The 23,660-nt window shown below is 39.6% G+C and overlaps 1 protein-coding gene and 1 non-coding gene across 7 annotated transcripts in view; one reads left to right on the top strand and one right to left on the bottom strand.

The window, feature by feature from the left end:
- The window catches only part of GPR160 (G protein-coupled receptor 160), a 60,305-nt gene extending 36,734 nt beyond the window's left edge, over nt 1-23,571 (top strand). For 5 of the 6 annotated variants that reach the window (XM_060394008.1, XM_015092562.3, XM_060394007.1 and 2 more), the window contains 2 exons: nt 18,035-18,150; nt 22,184-23,571. In XM_060394008.1, the coding sequence (XP_060249991.1) occupies nt 22,247-23,263 (1,017 nt within the window). In that variant the 5' untranslated portion in view covers nt 18,035-18,150; nt 22,184-22,246 and the 3' untranslated portion in view covers nt 23,264-23,571. Of the gene's footprint in view, nt 1-18,034; nt 18,151-21,621; nt 21,735-22,183 lie in introns of all 6 variants that reach the window. The other variant, XM_027958494.2, reaches the window with a different exon arrangement.
- On the bottom strand, nt 13,614-13,740 carry LOC114111350 (small nucleolar RNA SNORA40). Its single transcript, XR_003587420.1, has one exon. It is a non-coding gene; the product is annotated as a small nucleolar RNA SNORA40 (small nucleolar RNA).
- Nucleotides 23,572-23,660: the final 89 nt, after the last annotated feature.

The raw sequence follows: 23,660 nt of genomic DNA, 5'->3' as shown, positions 1-23,660 counted from the left end.
ACCTCCACAGCGAAAGTGCAAGTCCTAACCATTGGGCCACCAGGAAACTCCTATTTTCATTTTTGTATTTATCCAAGTAACAAAAAATACATTATTCATAGGATTGTCTAGTTGGGTCATAAGGCAGGGGGAAAAGCCATTTCTCTGCCTGCTCCCTGCAGGTGACCTCAATCCCTTTAGCTGATAGCATTTACATCTGTACCTCTGGTAACATGTGTATACCACAGTTTTCAGTTTAAGCCTCACCTGTTGACTTTCTAAAGGGGAGATGATTATTTAGGCCTACTCTGCCTTTTCTGGCAAGCCCCACTACACCATCACGGTACCCGTGAGCACTTTGCAGATCCCATGCTCTCAATGTAACTGTTACAGTTGGGGTTAGATCAGTACTCATTCATAATGTTAAAGTTAAAATGACTGCAAAAGCTACCCACAGCTAACCAGTATAACATGTATAACATGTTCTTCCCTGAACAACCTTTTTGTTTTCCTTCGAGTGATCTTTTTTTCTTCTTTGTTTCTCTATACTTACAAATTCAATTGCAGACCCTTCCTTACTCTGTAAATCTCTTTAAGTGCACCCTGGGGTATTTGGAATTTTCTTCTTGTAGAAGTTTCTCCTATAGCCACATGCACTATTCTGTTTGAGATTGTGTGCTTTACGCCTGTTGTATCTAATCTTCTCCCTCCTAGGGACCCTTCCTCTTTGGTAAGGAATACCCTGTTTTCTGGATCCCATGTCTTTCTCTTTCCTAGTCGATTCCCTTGGTTTGATGGAAGCATGCCTTCCATTTTCCTCCTAAGAACTTTGTGTGATACAGACATTTTTGAGACCTGACATTTCTAAACATAACTTAGTTTTATATTTACACTTAATTGATTTTTATTTAAGTTAATTGACTTAACTTGGTGGGGAAATTTATTTTTTCCATTAAAGACTTAAGAATTGTAGATAACTTTAGTTTTTTCCTTATTCAGTATATTTTTTTGAGTCACATGGTTAGAATTTTTTATATTTATTTTTAATTGTGGAGTAATTACTTTACAATATTGTGATGGGTTTTGCCATTCATCAGCCTGAGTAGGCCATGCTGCTGCTGCTAATTCGCTTCAGTCATATCCAACTCTGTGTGACCCCGTGGATGGCAGCCCACCAGGCTCCCCCGTCCCTGGGATTCTCCAGGCAAGAACACTGGAGTGAGTTGCCATTTCCTTCTCCAGTGCATGAAAGTGGAAAGTGAAAAGTGAAAGTGAAGTCACTCAGTTGTGTCCGACTCTTAGAGACCCCATGGACTGCAGCCTACCAGGCTCCTCCGTCCATGGGATTTTCCAGGCAAGAGTACTGGAGTGGGGTGCCATTGCCTTCTCCATAGGTATACATATATCCCCTCCCTCTCCCGCCCCTCTAGATTGTCGCAGAGCAGCAGCTTTGGGTTCCCTGTGTCACACAGCAAATTCCCACTAGCTATCTGTTTTACATATGGTAATGTGTATGTTTCCATGCTATTCTCTCAAACCATCCCACCCTCTCCTACCCGTACTGTGTCCACAAGCCTGTGCTTTATGTCTGTGTCTCCTTTGCTGCCCTGCACGTAGGATCGTCAGTACTGTCTTTCTAGATTCCATATATATGCGTTGTGTGTGTGTGCTAGTCGCTCAGTCGTGTCTGTCTCTTCACAACCCCACGGACTGTAGCCCGCCAGGCTCCTTTGTCCATGGGATTCTCCAGGCAAGAATACTGGAGTGGGTTGCCATTTCCTTCTCCAAAAAGGCTGATGAAAGTGTGTAAAATCAAGATGATAACTGTACTTAACAGCACAGTTGCAATAAAGCATCACTGAGATCATATATATGCGTTAATATATGATATTTGTCTTTCTCTTTCTGATTTACTTCACTCTGTATAATAGACTCTAGGTTTATCCACCTTAATAGAACTGACTTACATGTGTTCCTTTTTATAAGCTGAGTAATAGCAATAACCTCAGATATGCAGATGACACCACCCTTATGGCAGAAAGTGAAGAACTAAAGAGCCTCTTGATGAAAATGAAAGAGGAGAGTGAAAAAGTTGGCTTAAAGCTCAACATTCAGAAAACTAAGATCATGGCATCTGGTCTCATCACTTCATGGCAAATAGATGGGGAAACAGTGGCTGACTTTATTTTTCTGGGCTCCAAAATCACTGCAGATGGTGATACCAACCATGAAATTAAAAGACACTTACTCCTTGAAAGAAAAGTTATGACCAATCTAGACAGCATATTCAAAAGCAGAGAGATTACTTTGCCAACAAAGGTCTGTCTAGTCAAGGCTATGGTTTTTCCAGTATGGATGTGAGAGTTGGACTATAAAGAAAGCTGAGCGCTGAAGAATTGATGCTTTTGAACTGTGGTGTTGGAGAAGACTCTTGAGAGTCCTTTGGACTGCAAGGAGATCCAACCAGTCCATCCTAAAGGAGATCAGTCCTGGGTGTTCATTGGAAGGACTGATGTTAAAGCTGCGACTCTAATACTTTGGCCACCTGATGAGAAGAGCTGACTCATTTGAAAAGACCCTGATGTTGGGAAAGATTGCGGGCAGGAGGAGAAGGGGACAGCAGAGGATGAGATCATTGGATGGCATCACCGACTCGATGGACATGGGTTTGGGTGGACTCTGGGAGTTGGTGATGGACAGGGAGGCCTGGCATGCTGTTGTTCGTGGGGTCCCAAAGAGTTGGGCGCGACTAAGCGACTGAACTGAACTGATTACTCCGTTGTGTGTGTGTACTGCAGCTTCCTTCTCCATTCGTCTGTCATTGGACATCTGGGTTGCTTCCGTGTCCTAGCTATTGTAAATAGTGCTGCAGTGAACATTGGGGTACATGTATCTTTTTCATTTATGATTTCCTCAGGGTATATGCCCAGTAGTGGGATTGCTGGGTCACATGGTAGTTTTATTCCTAACTTTTAAAGGAATGTCTACTGTTTTCCATAGTGGCTTTATCAGTTTGCATTCCCACCACAGTGTAAGAGGGTTCCCTTTTCTCCACACCTCTCCGGCATTTCTTGTTTGTAGACTTTTTGATGATGGCCATTTGATCAGTATGGGATGATCCCTCATTGTAGTTTTGATTTGCATTTCTCTAGTCATGAGTGATGCTGAGCATCTTTTCATGTGTTTAGCCATCGCATGTCTTCTTTGGAGAGATGTCTGTTCAGGTCTTCTGTCCACTTTTTGATTGGGTTGTTTGTTTTTCTGGTATTGAGCTGCATGAGCTGCTTGTATATTTTGGAGATGAATTCTTTGTCAGTTGTTTCATTTGCTTTTATTTTCTCGCATTCTGAGGGTTGTCATTTCACCTTGCTAATATTTTCCTTCATTGTTTTCCTTCACTTAAAGCTTTTAAGTAGGTCCCATTTGTTTTTGTTTTTATTTCCATTACTCTAGGAGGTAGATCATAGAGGATCTTGCTGTGATTTACATCAGAGAGTGTTCTGCCTGTGTTTCCCTCTAAGAGTTTCGGGTCATACATTTAGGTCTTTAATCCATTTTGAGTTTATTTTTGTATATGGTATTAAGAAGTGTTCTAACTTCATTCTTTTACATGTAGCTGTCCATTTTTCCTAGCACCACTTGTTGAAGAGTCTGTCTTTTCTCTATTGTAAATTTTTGCCTCCTTTGTCAAAGACAAGGTGTCTATGGGTGCATGGATTTATCTTCGGGCTTTCTATCTTGTTCCGTAGGTCTATATTTCTGTTTTTGTGCCAGTACCATACTGTCTTCATGACTGTGGCTTTGTAGTTTAATCTGAAGTCAAGAAGGTTGATTCCTCCAGTTCCATTCTTCTTTCTCAAGATTACTTTGGTTTTTGGGGGTCTTTTGTGTTTCCATACAAATTATGAAATTATTTGTTCTACTTTTGTGAAAAAATACTGTAGGTAGTTTAATAGGGATTGCATTGAATTTGTAGGTTGCTTTGGTTATAAGTCATTTTCACTATATTGATTCTTCCAGTCCAGGAATGAATGTAGTATATCTCCATCTGTTTGCACTGTCTGATTTCTTTCATCAGCATCTTATAGCTTTCTGCATGTAGGCCTTTTGTCTCTTTAGGTAAATTTATTCCTAAATATTTTATTCTTCTTGTTGCCATGGTGAATGGGATTGTTTTGATTTACAAAAAGAAAAATCTTTTTGATTTTTCATTGTTAGTGTGTAGGAATGCAGTGGATTTGTGTAGGAATGCAATGGATTTGTGTATTAATTTAATATCTTGTGACTTTACTATTTTCATTGCATTTGCAATACTGTAATACTGTATTCATTCATACTTTAGTGATTTTCTGGTGACATCTTTAGGGTTTTCTATATAGAGAATCAAGTCATCTGCAAACAGTGAGAGTTTTACTTCTTCTTTTCCAATCTGGATTCCTTTAATTTCTTTTTCTCTGATTGCTGTGGCTAGGACTTCCAAAATTATGTTGAATAATAGTGGGGAGAGTGGGCACCCTTGTATTGTTCCTGATTTTAGAGGAAATGCTTTCGGTTTTTCGCCAATGAGGATAATGTTTGCTTTGGGTTTGTCATACCTTTATTATGTGAGGTATGTTGCTTCTATGTCTGTTTCTGGAGAGTTTTTTTTAAAATCATAAGTAAATGTTGAATTTTGTCAAAGGCTTTCTCTGCATCTATTGAGATGATCGTATGGTTCTTATTTTTCAATTTGTATCACATTGATTGATTTGCATATATTGGAAAATCCTTACATCCCTGCAATAAAAACCGCTTGATCATGATGTATGATCTTTTTAATGTATTGTTGGGTTCTGTTTGCTATAATTTTGTTGAGGATTTTTGCATCTATGTTCATCAGTGATGTTGGCCTATAATTTTCTTTCTTTGTGGCATCTTTGTCTGTTTTTTTGGTATCAGGGTGATAGTGGCCTCGTAGATGGATTTGAGAATTTTCCTTCCTCTGCAATTTTATGGAAGAGTTGAGCAGGACAGGTGTTAGCTCTTCTCTAAACTTTTGGTGGAATTTGCCTGTGAAGCTGTTTGGCCCTGGTCTTTTGTTTGTTGGAAGATTTTTTTATTACAGTTTCAATTTCTGTGCTTGTGATTGGTCTGTTCATATTTTCTGTTTCTTCCTGGTTCCGTTTTGGAAGGTTATACTTTTCTAAGAATTTGTCCATATCTTCCAAGTTGTCCATTTTATTGGCATATAGTTGTTCGTAGTAGTCTCGTATGATCCTTGGTTAGGAGAATTTTAATAGTAGGGACAGTGTATTAAAGTCTCGATCCCATCATGACCCCATCTGACAAGTTCCTGCTGATGTTATCATTGTTTTTTGACCTAAGTGTCTTTCCAGGATTTCTTTATGCATATGTGGAACTATGTGTTTTGTTTTGTCTTCTTACTGCTTTTACACAAATGGTGGTGTGTTCTATGCACTGTTCTGTATCTTGATGTTTTCCTTAATAATGTTTCTCAGAGACATGTCCATGTCAGTATCCGGAGAGTTTCTTTTTAAAAAATAACTGCATAGTATTGCATTGGATGAATTTATGTAACTGTTTCCTTGTTGATGGATATTTAGATTATTTCCATCCCTTTGTTATAATAAACAGTGCTTCCATGAATAATCTTATAGACATTTTTTTCATGCATGAAAGTGAATCTATAGGATATATCCTTAGGAGTGGAATTGTTGGCTCAAAGGACATACACATATGTTTGCAACTTTGATAGATATTTTCAAATTGCTTTCCAAAGGAGTTTTTCCAGTTATACTGCTACAAGTCTCACAGATATACACTACTGACAGATTTGGGAGGGTGCCTATCTTTTTAAGAAACAGACAGGATAGTTTAAATTTCTGGTTTTCTGTGTGAGTGATGTTGATGTCTTTTCATGTATTTAGCAGCTCATTTTCCCTTTTTGTGAATTGTCTCTTCCGGTCCTTCGCTCTTTTTACTGTTTCGCTGTTGGACTTCTGATCTTTTCTCTGGTTGATCTGTAAGAGATTATGTTTTATATATTTTTTTCCAATTTGTGGTTTTAACTTTTCCTATAGTTTTTATGTCAGAAAGTGTTGTTATTATTTGCTTAAATTTAGCAATCCATTAAAGGTATTTCTGGCTTCTGGTTGTTGAAGAGCCTGATCCTAGGCCTTGTCTATCCATCCTTTATATAGTAGTTTCCATCTGCTAATTCCAAACTCCCACTGCATCCCTTCACCATCTCCCCTCCCCCTTGGCACACAGAAGTCTGTTCTGTTTGTCTGTGAGTCTGTTTCCATTTCATGGATAAATTCATGTATGCCATATTTTAGATGTCACATGTGTGATATCATGTGATATTTTTCTCTTTCTGGCTTCACTTAGTATGATAGCCTCTGTGTCCATCCATGTTGCTGCAGATGCCATTCTTTCATTCTTTTTTACATTTGAGAAGGCTTTCTTGCATTTCTAAAAAGTAGTTTTATCATCCAAGTGTTTGTCCCTGGAGACTATAGTCCTACACTTGCTTTGAAAAGTATTTGAGAGGTCTTTTACGTCTCTGTTTTAATGTATAGATCACGTCTCCATTCCTTCTATTGAAGAACTGGACCACTTGACCTTTAGGGTTTTCCACTGTGACTTTTGCTGATTGCACAGTCATTGTGCAGCTCAGTAGCCCCTCTGTGTTCATCACCTTGTTTAAAAACGGCTTTATTGAAGTATAACTGGCATACAGTAACTGCACATATCTAATGTGTACAGTTTGGTACCTTTTGCCATGTATCTATACCCATGAAACACCACCAGCATCATGGGAGAGTAAACACATTTATTACCCCGAAAGTTCCCTGTGGCCCTCTGTAATTTCTCCCTTCTCCCACTCCTGTCTCCTCAGCAAGTAGTATCTGCTTTCTGTCATTCTAGGTGAGTTTGTGTTTTCTGAGATTTTATGCAAATGGAATCATGCAGCATGCATTCTGGTTTTTGCCTGGCCTCTCCCACTCAGCATAGTTATTTTGAGACTCGTCTGTATTGTTGCATGTATTGATAGCTCCTCCTTTTTATTGCTCAGTAGTGATCCACGGCATGGGTCTCCCACTGTTGTTTATCCATTCACTCATTGATTGACATCTGGATTGTTTCCAGTTTTGTGTCCTTTGCCTTTCTTGCAAATTGGCAGCTGGATCCAGAGATTGGCAGACTCAGGTTCAGCCTGTAGAAGCCACAGAATGTCGGTTCCTCTCCCGTTGTGACATCACAGCCATAGATGCTTAGTGCCAGCAGCTGTTAATTCATGGGCGGAGTTTCAGGTCTACAACTTATTTTTCATTTACAAATTGGAACACTTTAAAGAGCTGCTTCCCCTCATCTTCTACTTGGTTACCCAGTAGTACGCCTCATATAAGGCAGCATAAATCCTGTATTTTTTCCCTTAATTCACCTGTTTTCAAGGGATCCCTCCTATCCCTTAATTCTTGGTATAAAATTTGTTTTCTCTTGGGAAACTGGTTATCTCTTCTCTTCTGTTATCAGTTTCGAAATTTCTGATGTATCTCAGCACAGGTCTATTTTCTTCCATCAAGGTGGAAGGTTTTCAGTCTTGAAAAGCTTTCAGTTCTAGAAAATGGTACACCTTTTTCTTCCTTGATTCCCTTCTTCCCAGTTTATTCTCTTTCTGTGATTCCTATTGTTCAGATTTCCCACCTGCTGGATTGGTTTTCTGTTTTCTTATCCTTTATCTTTTTGTTCTACATTTTCTGGGAAATTTCCTGAACTTTATTTTCTAACTCTACAGTTCAGCTTATCATTTCTGCCATCAGACTTTTATCTTCCAGGAGTGATTTCTTTTCTGTGGTGGTGGTTGGAAATAGCTTCCTCTTTTTTTTTTTCACGAATGCAGTACCTTCTTCCTAAAAACAATGAGTTTTTAAATAATGTTTTCTTCTAGCACTGTGTCTCTTTTCTACAAGTTATCTTTTTTTCTGCTTGTGGGTTTGACTTTTCATTGTAGAGATTTTCTTCGAATGTCTGAGAATGTGTGGATGTCTGGTCATACTTACGAGTAGAGCATAATCTGGAAGTTTCCTCAAGTGTCAGTGTCTTCACTGTTTTTTCCTGGATTGATCCCTAGAGAAGGATGTTTGGATCTTCATGTTTTGTCAAAATGGTATTCTTGCAATCTATGTGGGGAAAAGAAGGCTGGGGAGGTCTCAACTTTTAATGTGCATAGTTTTACTCAGAGTCTGTTTTCAGCCTGGTAGCCCTTCATCTTCAACTCTTGCCATAGTCTAGAGACTCTGAGTTCCCCGTGCCAGAGAACACCTCCATTCTCATTCCACAGTTTGGGAGAGACTGTTACCTGTTGCATTGTATTGGGGAAGGAATCTCGGATCTGTTTATTTCATTTGCAGGTAATCCTCTTATTTTTAGCCCCATCTTTGCATCCCTTTTCAAAGCTATCTGGGCCAACAATTCCTAAGCCTTTGGGGGGCCCTGAAGTATAAATTGAATTGCCACTGTGCTTTCTCTGTTGCTGGCATTCTTCAGTCTATTATCAGTATATATGACTCATCTGAAGATTTGATTAAAAATGCTGATTGATTCAACAGCTCCAAGTTGGAGCCTGAGATTCTGTATTTATAATAAGCTCCTTGCTACTGTTGTTTAGTTGCTAAGTCATGTCTGACTCTTCGCAACGCTGTAGACTGTAGCCCGCCAGGCTCCTCTGTCCATGGTATTTCCTAGGCAAGAGTACTGGAGTTGCCATTTTCTTCTCCAAGGAATCTTCCCAACCCAGGGATTGAACCTGAGTCTCCTGCTTGGCGGGCAGATTCTGTTCAGTTAAGCCACCTAGGAAGCCCATAGCAAGCTCCAAGGTGATGCTTATGTTCCTGTTTTCTTGGAAAGGAAAGAAACAGCTTCATTGGAGGTTGTATCCTAATTTGTATAGTGAATTTCCTATTGCTGAATATTTAAATTAATTCTAGATTTTTACTTTTAAATTTAACACTGTGAGATGAAAGCGTTAAAAATAAATAAAACATACCCATTTCCATGTTTGGTTTGAATTTTGAAAGATGTATATTAACTTGTTGAACTACCATCTCAATCCAAATAAATTACATTTTCATCTCTACGAAAAAGTTCCCTGGTGCCTCTGCCCCAGCCTGGTCCTAGGTTTCTACTGATGGTCTGTCTGACCCTATAGATTAGTTCTGCTGTTCTATAATCCCATATACTTGGAATTATACAGTCTGTACTATTTTGTGTTAGGAAGTTTTCCTTCAGCATGTTTTCTCAATTCATCCCTGTGTAGCATGTATCAGTACTTTACTCCTTTTCATTGCTGGAAAGTATTCTGCTGTCTGTCTACTCTACTACTATTCTATTTCCTATCCATAAAAAGTACATTCTGTGGGTATACTACTGTTTAGGTGGTGCTAGTGTTGAAGAATCCACCTGCCAGTGCAGGAGACAGAAAGACTCGGGTTCGATCCCTGGGTCTTGCCTGGAGAATCCTGTGGACAGAGGAGGAGCCTGATGGGCTGTGGTCCATAGAGTTGCAAAGAGTCAGCCATCACTGAAGTGGCTTAACACACAGTTTATTTATCCATTCTCCTGTTGGTGGACGTGTGGTGTGGCTTTTGGAGCCATGGTGAATCAAGCTGCCGCACACGTTTGTGTCTAAGTCTTTTTTTGTGGACATACATCTTCATTTTTCTTGGGTAAATACCTAGGAGGAGGATTATTGGATAAGTAATCGAATGTTAACATTGTTAAGAAATCTGCAAACTGTTTAAGCACTTTCAGGTTGTTCTACATCCTCGTCAATGCACATGGTGTGTCTTTAAATTTTAGCTCCTCTAGTGGGTCTGCAACAGTATCTCATGTGGTCTTTGTTTCCTGAACACGTCTGTTCAGATCTTTCGCCCATTTTTTGAAAGGCTAATTATCTTAGAGTTATAAGAATCTGTTTTTACTCTGGGTCTAAGTCATTGATAACTCTGAATATCATCTCACTGTAAAGTCTGTAGCTCTTGTTTTTCTTAACTATGCTTTTAAAGAGAAGTAAATATTTGCTTTTTAACTGAGTCCAGTTTATCAGCCTGTGTGTGTGCGTGAGCACATGTGCACATGCTGAGAAAGCTGTGGCCGCTGCAGTGGATGTCCAGTTGTCTTTCAGTCACCAAGTCGTGTCCAGCTCTTTGTGGCCCTATGAGCTGCAGTGTACTAGGCTTCCCTGCCCTTCACTGTCTCCTGGAGTTGGCCCAAACCATTGAGCCCATTGAGTCAATGATGCCATCCAACCATCTCATCTTCTGTCGTCCCCTTCTCCTGCCTTCAGTCTTTCCCAATATCAGAGTCTTTTCCAGTCAGTCAGCTCTTCACATCAGGTGGCCAAAGTACTGGAGTTTCAGCATCAGTCCTTCCAATGAATATTCAGGGTTGATTTCCTTTAGGATTGACTGGTTGGATCTCCTTGTTGTCCAAGGGACTCTCAAGGGTCTTCTCCAACACCACAGTTCAAAAGCATCACTTCATCGGTGCTCCACCTTGGTCCAGTCCTCACATCCATACATGACCACTGGAAAAACCATAGCTTTGACTATTCAGGACATTTGTCAGCAAAATGATGTCTCTGCTATTTAATATACTGTCTAGGTTTGTCATAGCTTTTCTTCTAAGGAGCAAAAGGCTTTTAATTTCATGGCTATAGTCACTGTCCACAGTGATTTTGGAGTCCAAGAAAATAAAGTCTGTCACTGTTTCCACTTTTCCCCCATCTATATGACATGAAGTAATGGGACCAGATGCCATGATTTTAGTTTTTTGAATGTTGAGTTTTAAGCCAGCATTTTCACTCTCCTCTTTCACCCTCATCAAGAGGCTCTTTAGTTCCTCTTCGCTTTCTGCCATTAGAGTGATATCATTGTATCTGAGTGTTGGTATTTCTTTCCACAGTCTTGATTCCAGCTTGTCATTCATCCAGCCCAGCGTTTCACATGATGTACTCTGCATGTAAGTTAAATAAGCAGGGTGACAATATACAGCCTTGACGTAATCCTTGCCCAGTTTGGAGCCAGTGCATTGTTCCATGTCCTGACTGTTGCTTCTTGACCTACATGCAGGTTTCACAGGAGACAGGTGAGGTGGTCTGATATTCCCATCTCTAGGAATTTTCCACAGTTTGTTGTGATCTACTCAGTCAGAGGCTTTAGTGGAGTCAGTGAAGCAGAAGTAGATATTTTTCTGAAATTTCCTTATTTCTATGATCCAGCAGATGTTGGCAATTTGATCTCTGATTTCTCTACCTTTTCTAAATCCACCTTGAACATCTGGAAGTTCTTGGTTCATATACTGTTGAAGCCTAGCTTGAAGGACTTTGAGCATTACCTTGCTAGCACGTGAAATGAGCGCAATTGTATGGTACTTTGAACATTCTTTGGCATTGCCCTTCTTTGGAATTGGAGTGAAAGCTGCCCTTTTTCAGTCCTGCAGCTACTGCTGAGTTTTCCAAATTTGCTGGCATATTGAGTGCAGCACTTAACAGCATCATCTTTTAGGATTTGAAATAGCTCAGCTGAAATTCCATCACCTCCACTAGCTTTGGGTCCCCCCTGCCCAATTCTTATTTATCTGAAATGCAACTTTGTTTGGAAATAGGTTTTTGCAGATGTGATGAAGATAAGGTCATACCAGAATAAGGAGGGCCCTGAATGCAGTGACAAGGGTGCTTACAAGAAGAGGGGAGGACACACAGAGACAACACAGGGGAGAAGCCTGGGTAAAGATGGAGGCAGAGACAGGTGTCACGCTGGCGCAAGCCAGGGAGAGCCGTGAGTCTCCGGAAACTGCTAGAGGCAGGGGAGGACGCTTCTCTAGAGCTGTAAGGAAGCACGGCTGTGCTGAGACCTTGACTTCAGATTTCTGGCCCCCAGAACTGTGAGAAAATTAATTTCTGTTGTTTTGACTACCCAGTGGTAATTTTTTATGGCAGCCCTTGGAAGCTAGTACACCTACTGGGATCACAAAGATCTGTTTTTTCCTACAAATTTCAGCTTCACTTCTACATTTAGTCTTATGATCCATTTGGAGTTTATTTTTGTGGATATGGATATATCCATATGGATATCCATTTTCCAGCACCACTTTTAGAAAATACTATCCTTCCCCTTCTTAATTAACTTGTCCTTTTGTTGAGAATCAACTGACCATAAATGTGTGAGTCTCCTGGATTCTTTTCTGGTCCATTGATTTATAGAACTATCCTTACAGAAATGCTGCTCAGTTGTGGCCGACTCTGTGCGACCCCATGGACTGTAGCCCTCCAGGCTTCTCTGTCCATGGAATTTTCCAGGGGAGAATACTGGAGTGGGTTGCCATTTCCTACTCCAAGGAATCTTTCCAACCCAGATCGAACCTGTGTCTCTTGTGTCTCCTGCATTGGTAGGTGGATTCTTTACCACTGGGAATCCTATCCTTATGCTGCTGCTGCTAAGTCGCTTCAGTCGTCTCTGACTCTGTGCAACCCCATAGATGGCAGCCCACCAGGCTCCTCTGTCTCTTGGAGTCTCCAGGCAAGAATGCTGGAGTGGATTGCCATTTCCTTCTCCAATGCATGCATGCATGCTAAGTCACTTTAGTCGTGTCTGACTGTGTGTGACCCTGTGGACAGCAGCCCACCAGGCTCCTCTGTCCACGGGATTCTCCAGGCAAGAATACTGGAGTGGGTTGCCATTTTCTTCTCCCCCTTATGCTAATACTCCCTCTTTATTTCTGTAGCTTTATAACAGTTCTTAAGATCAGATAATGTAAGTTCACTAACTTTGTTCTTAAAAATTATTTTGGCCCTGTTGGGTCCTTTATATTTCCATATAAGTTGTAGAATCAGCTTGCCAATTTCTACAAAATACTTGCTGAGTCTTACAGTCCGTCATAAACATCTTCATTGATTTAGATCTTTAATTTCTTTCTGCAGTATCTTTATTTATAAGCGTAAAGGGCTTTTAACATTATATGTGACACAGACAAAATTATTTGTCAATACATTTTTGAGGAATTTAATATGTTCTGATTCTTTCCACTGCCAGTCACCATAGTTCCTCCAGTGTTTGAGTCATACTCTTCAAGAGAGCCCTTTTAAAAAGAACTTTTGCTCAGTTCACAGTTGTCAGTCCAGAATTCTTTGAGGTCACCTTCTTTGATCTCCAGTGGGATATGGACACACTTCAAAAATTCCCCACCTGTAACCTTTGGGATCCAGTTTTCTCAAGCAGTTTATCTTAGGACCGTGTTTAGGGTCAGAGGAGACAGATCTGATTGGTTCTTAATTTTGCACACCCTCTAAACATGTATAAAGTTGAAGTCATATTCACTCCTAAGCTGTCACATCCTAGGACAGACCACTGAGCTATGCCATTACCTTTTGAAGTATAGACGTTGTGTTCTCAAGATGAAAAGTCTTAAAAAGTAAGCCATCCTTGTTTCATGTCAACACTAAAATTAGAGTACTAAATCAATATAATCATTTCCCTCATAGTTTATGCTTTTAAATTATCAGTTCTATAATCCTGGAAGCAACCTTTGTGTATATCAGAACCCACGTTACTTGAATCTGCTTTAGGTATCATGTTCCTTTTTATCTGTATCAAAATTGATGCTGAACAGTGAGTTCTGAGTTGCAAAAGAGGATTTAGATTTGTACCTGTCTATAAGTTTTTGTCCACAAATGATACAAAAGCATACACAAGTGCTATTTCTGAGTGTTTAAAATATTCAGAATACTGTGCTTGCATGTGGTTTGTTAAACTTAGCCCTACATTTTTCATATTTTTAATGCTATGGCAAATGTGGTTTCGTTTTCCAGTATCACTGGTATATAGAAATTGATTTTAAAAAATTAATCTGCAGCCTTGCTAAATTCACTTATTTTAGTAGCTCTTACTGTAGACTTTCTAAGTAATGATCATATCACTCATGATTAAAGACAGCTTTACTTCTTTCCTATATACATACCTTTTATTTCTTCTTAATGACTTCCTGTGTTAGCTAAGACCTCTAATGAAATGTTGAGGCGGATTGGAGGGTGGACATCCTTGCATGGCTCCTGATTGTAGGGGGAAAAGCACGACTCTTTCAGCATTTGGGTTTTTCATTGATGCTTTTTATCTGGTTGGGAAGTTGCCTTCTCTTTGTTTTTGTGAGAGTGTTTTTTTATCATGTTGGGTTTTGTTAAGTGTTTTTTCTACATCTCTTCAGATGATCATATAGCTTTTCTCCGTAATTCTGTTAACATGATGAATTACATTGATTTTCTAGTGTTGGAAGATTGTATTAGCTATGATGTATTAGATTATATTGTTATTTTTGTATATTAATGAATTTAATTTCATAGCATATGTTTTGTTAAGGTTTTTTGCCTCGTATTCTTGAGGGATGATGCTTTGTAACTCAGTTTTCTTGGAGTGTCTTTGTTTTGGTCTTGTAAGTTGGAAGGTGTTTCTCTCTTCTGTTCTCCTTGTCTGGTATTTCTTCCTTAAATGTTTGGCAGAATTCATCTGTGCAAGCATCTGAGCCTAAGATTTTCTTTGTGGGAAGGTTTTTAAGTACGAAATCAATTTCTTTAATAGGAATTTTAAACATGTGTTTATCTATTTATTTTTGGCCAGGTTGGGTCTTCGCCGCTGCACAGGCTCTTCTCTAGTGGCAGCACGTGGGGGCTGCTCTCTAGTCCTGGCGCAAGGGCTGCATCACGGCGCTTCTCTTGTTGCCAGCATCAGGCTCTAGAACACCTGGGCTCCGCAGCTGCCGCTGAGTGCACTGCTGATTGGGCTTCAGTCGCTACGGCTCCTGTGCTCTGGAACTTGCTGCTCGGCACGTGGGATCTTCCCAGATCAGGGATTGAACTCATGTCTCCTGCACTGACAGGTGAATTCTTTACCACTGAGCCAGCAGGGAAGCCCCATGAGCCTTATTTTTTTAAGGGATCTTTTTGAATGAGTTTTGGTAGTTCATGTCTTTCCAGAAATTTGTCTGTTTCATCACAGTTGTCTCATTTATTGGAATAAACTTATTCTAAATAGTCCCCTATTATCTTTATAATGTTTGTAGGGTCTGTACTGAGACCCTCTTTTTCCTAATTTTCCTAAGTTTCTTTCTCAGTTTGGTTGGAGGTTTACAGTTTTATTGTTTTGGTTTTTTTTTTTTTTTGTTTCAAAGAACCAGTTTTGACTGTTTTTTTCTGTTGTGTTTTAAAATTTCTGTTGTTTTCTGCTCTTTCTTATAGCCTTCCCTTAGTTGCTTTGGGATTTACTCTACTCTTTTTTTTTTTTTGGCCACACTGTGAACCACGTGACATCTTAGTTCCCTGACCAGGGGTTGAACCTAGACCCTCAGCAGTAAGAATGCAGAGTCCTAATCACTGGACTCCAGGGGATTCCCTTACTTTTCTTTTCCTTAAGGTGAAAATTTGGGTCACTGAATCAAGACCTTCTCTTCCAATATAGGCAAATATAAGAATATCAGAACAATATAGTGCAAAAGCAATTAGTTTAGTGGAAATTAAAACTGAATTTTGATTTTCCTGATTTTCTTATATTTGCAATGCTGCTTTTCAAAATTATTTTTTCTACTATAGATTTATAAGTTCTGATAATATAAATAATACATGCTATTCCTTAAGGAAATGTTAAAGGTCCAGAGAATTACAAGGCATTTTAAGTGTCAGGATAGGCCATAACATATAATCACAAATCCTTCCAGCTTGATATAACAAACTGTCTTCTTGCTTACACTGTCCATCCATTCTGAATCCCTGGGGGCTTTGCTGCTCTGCTGCACACAGTCACGCAAGCACCCAGGTTGACAGGTCCCACTGTGTTGAGCTACACCGTCTGGAATACATGCCGTTGATTCCCTGTGGCAAAAAAGAGTACCCTGAGGGACTCTGCTCCGCTCCTGTGGGTACCAGTAATCTACATAGTCACTCTTACTTGGAAAGTTCATTCACATAAATTAGATCCCCTTCTACATTTCCAGTTGTGAGATGAGCCATAATTGTGGCTTCCTGAAGAGTTTTAAAGTCAGACCCAAGGTTGAACTTCAAGCTTCAACACTTAACAGTCACGTATCCCGGGGAAATGTGCTGGTTAACCCCCGGGGAAATGTGCTGGTTAACCCCCGAGCATTTCCTCATAGGAAAAAAATGCCTACTTTTCATGATGCTTGTAGGGGTTAGAAAAAAAGTATGTGAAAACGCTGGACAAGGTGTAATACATTATTTCTCCCACAGGCTTTCTTCATTCAGGAGGTTCAGCAAATCCAGCTACAGGCTAATCTCATTTTCTGTGTAACAGTAGACCAGAATGTTAGCTGTGCTCATCTTCCCATCCTGTTAATGAAGACGGTTTTGTTAAATTTTTCTGTGATTGCATAACACAGCCACTTGATTGTAATAATGCTATGAAGTTATGTATCTTTTTTGTTTTACTCTCAAACTTTCATTAATGTGGAGCAGACTTTACAAAAGCTACATGTGTGATATTGCAGCTGATTTTTATAGATGAGAATTCAGCTGCCTGCTATTGAGCCAGATACTGACTGAAGTTATTTGTGAAATGAGAAAGAGTGCAACTGTGCTCACTCAGTTTTTTTGTTTGGGAAGAGAGAGTAATTTTTCACTTAAAAAAAATGTCATGTTAACATGGAACAAGTGCCAAAGGCCCTGAAACGAAGCAGTTTGAGAACTGCTAGTTAGGCTCTGAGCCAGTGGGTGAGGACTGCCGTGAGAGCAGGATTCTTGTTACCCGAACTGGTATCTCAGGGCCTTTGGTGACTTCATCCAAGTATCAGGGTCTCCCGGCAATGATACAGAACCTGCCTGCCACTGCAGGAGGCCCAGGAGACTCAGGTTCTCTTCCTAGGCCAGGAAGATCCCCTGGAGGAAGAAATGGAAACCCACTCCAGTATTCTTGGAGAATCCCATGGACAGAGGAGCCTGGCGGGCTACAGTCCATGATGTCTCAGAGTTGGACATGCAGAAAGAAAAACACAAATACGGCATATTAATGCATACTGCTGCTGCTGCTGCTAAGTCACTTCAGTCGTGTCCAACTCTGTGTGACCCCATAGACAGCAGCCCACCAGGCTCCCCCATCCCTGGGATTCTCCAGGCAAGAACACTGGAGTGGGTTGCCATTTCCTTCTCCAATGCATGAAAGTGAAAAGTGAAAGTGAAGTTGCTCAGTCATGTCCGACTGTTCGTGACCCCATGGACTGCAGCCTACCAGGCTCCTCTGTCCATGGGATTTTCCAGGCAAGAGTACTGGAGTGGGGTGCCATCGCCTTCTCCGATACATATGGATACATATGGAATTTAGAAAGATAGTAACGATGACCTTATATACGAGACAGCAAAAGAGACACAGATATAAAGAACAGACTTTTGGACTCTGTGGGAGGAGCTGAGGGTGGGATGATTTGAGAGAATAGCATTGAAACATGTCTGTTACCATATGTGGAATAGATCGCCAGTCCAGGTTCAATGCATGAAACGGGGCGCTCAAAGCCGGTGCACTGGGATGACCCTGAGGGATGGGATGGGGAGGGAGGTGGGAGGAGGCTCAGGATGGGCGACACATGTCCACCCATGGCTGATTCATGTTGATGTATGGCAAAAACCACTACAATATTATAAAGTAATTAGCCTCCAATTAAAATAATTTTAAAAAAATTTAAAAATCAGAGGTGACTGAGCACATGTGTGCACATACACCCACATACACACATATAATCTAAGTATCTTAGATTATATCTTTTATTATTAGATAATAGATTATTATAATTATTATCTATAATAAATAATAAATAGATTATTTATTTATTAGATCTCTTTTCTTCCTTTTGCTGGAAAAAAGATTATAAACAATTAGTTACTTGCTCTAATCCCACAAATAGTTTTTCTAAGCAGAGATCTGAAGGCAGTTGCACTGAGCTGCAATTATTTAGATGGCTATTAATGGTGGTTATTTTTGTTTTCATTCACACACAGCTTATTTGCATGGCATTTTGGTGTGCCAGGAACCAAAAATAAGATAATTAAAGGCAGTGAAACTGAAGTAAAATAGGAAGATCATCAGCCAAGAAGGGCCTATTGGAGGAAGCAGAGTAAGTATATAGTGTGTCATTAAGAATTTGTTGGGTTGTATTAACACATGGAAAAGCAGAGACTGGGTCAGTGAAAAGAAATAATGTTTTATTTCTTTCAGGATTAACAGTAATTGTTAATTGTAATTGTAAACAGTAATTTCTTTCTCTCAGTATTAACACTAGTACTTCTAAACTGGCCAGATCACACAGCAAGCCCAAAGATGCCTTGAAAAGGCCTTGCACGTTAACTTCTTAGGTTGTGTATAAGTAGTCTAAAACATCATGCAGGAAAGGATTGTATCTTAATAAATCTCTGAATCCTAGTAGTCAAGGGAAGACTGGGGACAGGTAACCTATCAAAGGACTTTCGTCCAACAAAATATTGCAATTTTAAATACTTTCAGTGGTTTCTGGGGGACGTGGGGTATAACATTTTCACCTAAGAAAGTTTTGGTTTCCACGTCATTTTCCAACATACTTCCCTTTAACTGCTAAAAAGCAATAAAAATTGCCTCAATTGCCTGTCTTCCCTGGGTCTTGTTTTTCTTGCCTCTGAAGTTTCTTCCAGCTCTGTGATTCTCTTACATATGCCATTTTAAACTTGTCTTCTCTCTTCCAGTCTTCTCTTGAAGAGGTTCCTGGTTTGTGACTCCTTGGCTGGGGCTGCCCCCGCCCCCTTCCTCTTCTCTGACCCTCCTTAGCCCCTGGGAGACACTCAGGGTTACTGGCCTGCTGTAGGGACCTGTCTTTCTCAAGCAGCTCCCCTCAGAGAGTTAGTGGTGAAGTGGAAACTTGCCACACATTCCTTGGATGTTTCCTACTTAAACACGATTCCTTAGCCTTACTTTTTGAATTTTGGATAGGAGTTATAAAGGATACAGTCATTTTATACTGATGATTCTTTCTTTTAATCCTAAACATACTTTTTATTTATTTATTTTTTTAACCCCGCCCCCTAAACATACTTTTTAAAAGTAGATCTTTATAAACCCATACCATTTCCCTTCCCCTCCCCCATTCCCAACATCTGCCATTTAAAACTAAGCCAGTTCTTTCCTTGGCACAAGGAGGATTTCATATGGTCTTATCATTCCACCCAGGTTTCTTTACCCAAAGCCAGTAGCATTCATCATGGTGGTAGCCATGATTCTGTGCCCTGGTGTATCAAATCTGGAATGGAACTTTTTTGAGAGGGTAAAGTTTATAGTGTATTTTGAGTATAGTTTAAAAAAAAATTGAGCATACACCCAGAACTTGTTTGATTTGTTCTTTTATAACGTATAGTTATGGAAATAGGTATTGGGTGATTTTTATAGTTATCTTTACATATATACATGTATGTGTAAATAGGTACATTATTTGTGTGCCTTAATGACAAGGTAGATTTATATCCATGAGAGTATGTTAAAGACAGAATTATCCATGATCCTTGTTAGAGAACAGTGAGGCAGACTTTAAGACCATGGCGATAGGCACGGGCACCACAATACTGGGGTTTTGCAGTCGGGTGTGGAGACTGGACTCAAGCTCAAATGCAGTAGAAGTGGGAATTTACAGCCAAAGAAGAAGGTAGGGGTCTGTGAATGGACTACTACCCAGGAAAACAGCAGTAGTGAGAGGGGATTCTGGTTAAACTGACATCAGAATTCTTGCTGAAGGCAGGTCAAGGTGGTTACACATCACCTGAAGTATAGTGAGGATGAGGAACCTGATCAGACATAGAGGGGGAGAGATTCTGGCTAAACCAACTAAGTAATATTCTTGCTAAAACTGGGTAATGTAAAGACAAATATAAAAGCTTAGAAGTTGGCCTAGTTGAGAAGAATTGAGAGACACTGTCAAATTACAGCTGATTTTGTCAACAGAACTAGTGACCAGCCCTCTCCCATACCAATTTCTTTTCTTTACCCTCAGACAGGATCCTCATAGCTTCCTTGAAATTGTGTTACCTGTTTCTAGGCAATTTTTTTTTTCACTTCTTATACTTGATACTCCCTTATTTTTTTTTTCCTTAAAGTTTGAGAAATTCAGAAAAACCTGTAGGTGGAATACTATATTAATAACTTAATGTGTACCTTTTTACTTTTTCTGTACATGTATAATATCTTTAAAAAAAAACATGAAGAATTGCTAGGTAAGTGCAAAGGAACAGGAATGGAGCTTGAACAGCTTTACAAGCAGGAAACAGCAATGATGAAAGAGGAAGTTCAAAGAGGAAGAAATCAGGAAAGGATGGAAGAAAAAGAAGGAAATTCAAGAAACATCCTAAAGACAAAAGGCACAGTTGACCCAAAGTTGTTTCTGCAAGACTGTTCTACCACTGTGTATAACAGCAAGGAAAAAAAACCCAGCCCCAACAGTAACAAAAAACTTACTCATGAATGTCAACAATTAGGGATAGGCTAAAAGTGATACCTCCTTATGATGGGCTACTAAGCAGCCATTAAAAATGTTTCTTGGGATAGGAAGACTTAGTTTTCACTCTATATTTTCTACACATTGAATGTTGTTATGCCTTGTGAATGTTACATGTTTAAAAAAAATACCATGATAAATTTCAACAGGAGGTTTACTTAAGTGAAACGCAGGATAAAAAATTACGCAGCTCCATTCTTGTTCCTTTGCACTTATGATGGCACCCACTCCAGTGCTCGCGCCTGGAAAATCCTGTGGACGGAGGAGCTTGGTGGGCTCCAGTCCACGGGGTCGCCAAGAGTCGGACACGACTGAGCGACTTCACTCTCACTTTTCATTTTCATGCATTGGAGAGGAAATGGCAACCCACTCCAGTACTCTCGCCTGGAAAATCCCATGGGTGGAGGAGCCTGGTGGGCTCCAGTCCATGGGGTCACCAAGAGTCGGACACGACTGAGCGACTTCACTCTCACTTTTCATTTTCATGCATTGGAGAAGGAAATGGCAACCCACTCCAGTACTCTCGCCTGGAAAATCCTGTGGACGGAGGAGCCTGGTGGGCTCCAGTCCATGGGGTCGCCAAGAGTCGGACACGACTGAGCGACTTTCCCTTTTCACTTTCATGCATTGGAGAAGGAAATGGCAACCCACTCCAGTACTCTTGCCTGGAAAATCCTGTGGACAGAGGAGCCTGGTGGGCTCCAGTCCATGGGGTCGCCAAGAGTTGGACACAACTGAGCGACTTCACTCTCGCTTTTCACCTTCACTTTCATGCATTGGAGAAGGAAATGGCAACCCACTCCAGTGTTCTTGCCTGGAGAATCCCAGGGACGGGGGAGCCTGGTGGGCTGCCGTCTATGGGGTTGTAGAGTAGGACACGACTGAAGCAACTTAGCAGCAGCAGCAGCAGCAATTCTTGATGTTTCCAGGTAGCCCTGCTTGGTCCCTGCTCCTTCCCTACCTTCTTTCATCTCTCCAGGTGCCACACTTGACAGGTCACATCCAAAAGATAAATCTTTCCTTTACCAATATTCTCATGATTTTCACCTGAACCATCTGTTTTATATCTTTGAGCTTTGGAGATTTATTTAAATGATGATCCTACGGCTAAAAGGCTTTGAAAACAGCTATACTAAAGGAGCCTCATGAGTATCATCTAAATTTCATGGGCAGAAAAACAAAACCAGGTAATGTCTAGAGTCAGAGCGGAACTGAGTCCGCACCTATCAGTGGATGATTGTTCTGAGTATTCTGATCAGGCTGCTATTTGAAGCCTGTATTTTGGCTCTGGTAAATAAAGTGTTTTATCTAGCTTTTAAAAAATATCTTGAATTTAAACAATTTAAATTGAAATCAGGAGGAGAAGGGCATTCAAGAAATTTATCCTCAAAAAATAAGTTAACTAATTTAAATAAAGCAGTTTGGTTATAGATGCGACCATCTGCATCTCAAAGAATGACCAGAGTATATGCATGAATTCTTCTCGATCGTGTTCTGTGTGAGAAATATAAGGTTAATTATTCAGGGAAGTGACTGGATTAAAATATTTGATTTTTGAGGTGCTTACTTTGTAAAGTTTTACAGTAGTGAGAACATCAAGATGGCATCAAGGTTTTCTTTTCACTTTTCTTTGCAGGGATGGAAAATCAAGTGAAGCAGTTTTATTGTAGCAGCAGGCCTTTGAAATTTAACTCAAAAAATGAGTGCTCTTAATTCAGAGAACTGCTCTTTTCAGTACCAGCTGCATCAAACACATCAGCTTCTAGATGGTAACTGTCTGTTATTCTTGATTATACTTGGGAAAATACTGTTAAATATCCTCACATTAGGAATGAAAAGGAAAAACACCCATCAAAATTTTTTGGAATATTTTTGCATTTCACTAGCATTTACTGATCTTCTACTTTTGGTGAATATTTCCCTTATATCTTATTTCAGGGATTTTGTGCTTTTGGGCATTAGATTTACTAAATACCACATCTGCCTATTTATTCAAATTATTTCTTTTACTTACGGTTTTTTGCATTATCCAGTTTTCCTGATAGCTTGTATAGATTATTACCTTTATTTCTCTAAAGCCACCAAGCTTCCATTTAAGTGTCAAAAAGTATGTTATTTCTTTACAATTATTTTAATTTGGATTTCTGTCCTTACTTATGTTTTGGGAGATCCAGCTATCTACCAAAGCCTGAAGGCACAAAACGTTTATTCTCATCAATGTCCTTTCTATATTGGTGCTCAGAGTTACTGGCTGTCATTCTCCATGGTGACAATCTTATTTATGGGTTTTATAACCTCTTGGTCAGAAGTCATTACCTTGGTACAGGCTGTCAGGATAACTTCCTACATGAATGAGACTATCCTGTATTTTCCGTTTTCATCAGACTCTTCTTATACCATGAACTCTAAAAAAACACTCTTGCCCAAGTTGATCATCTGTTTTCTTGGTACCTGGTTACCATTTGTACTACTTCAAGTCATTATCCTTTTACTTAAAGTACAGATTCCAGCTTACATTGAAATGAACATTCCATGGTTGTACTTTGTCAATAGTTTTCTCATTGCTACAATTTTTTGGTTTAATTGTCACAAACTTAATTTTAGAGACATGGCATTACCTGTGGATCCATTTGTCAACTGGAAATGCTGCTTCATTCCACTTATACTTTGTAATTTTGAGCAAATTGAAAAGCCTATATCAGTAATAATTTGTTGATATGTTACTATGTTAAAACTAAAGCTACAAGACTAATAATTTTACAAATAGGAAAGAATGAGGCCTTGGGAAATATAAGTAGTTAACTGAAGCTCTCCCCTGACCCCAAACTTTCATACCTTTTCAGAATGTGTCTTTTGGGGGCTTTATTTATGAGTTTTAACAAAATACTTCCAAAAACATATTTATATCTGTTGGCCATACTCATGTTCATGTTACCCAGAAAACTACTACATACAAACTGTTATGTAAATCTGAGATTCTTCTGCCCACTTTTCAGATTTAAATAAACATTTTTATTAAACTCAGAGCAAGAAAATCAAGATTGTTTTCTTTAAATAGTTTAAATATTAACATAAGGATTAGCTCAGTTTAAATTTAGCTAATTTTTAAAAAT

This window comes from Ovis aries, chromosome 1 (genome assembly GCF_016772045.2).
Source record: "Ovis aries strain OAR_USU_Benz2616 breed Rambouillet chromosome 1, ARS-UI_Ramb_v3.0, whole genome shotgun sequence".
NCBI classification, from domain to species: domain Eukaryota; kingdom Metazoa; phylum Chordata; class Mammalia; order Artiodactyla; family Bovidae; genus Ovis; species Ovis aries.
Note: the sequence above shows the minus strand (reverse complement) of the source record. Positions and strands in the feature narration are given on the sequence as shown.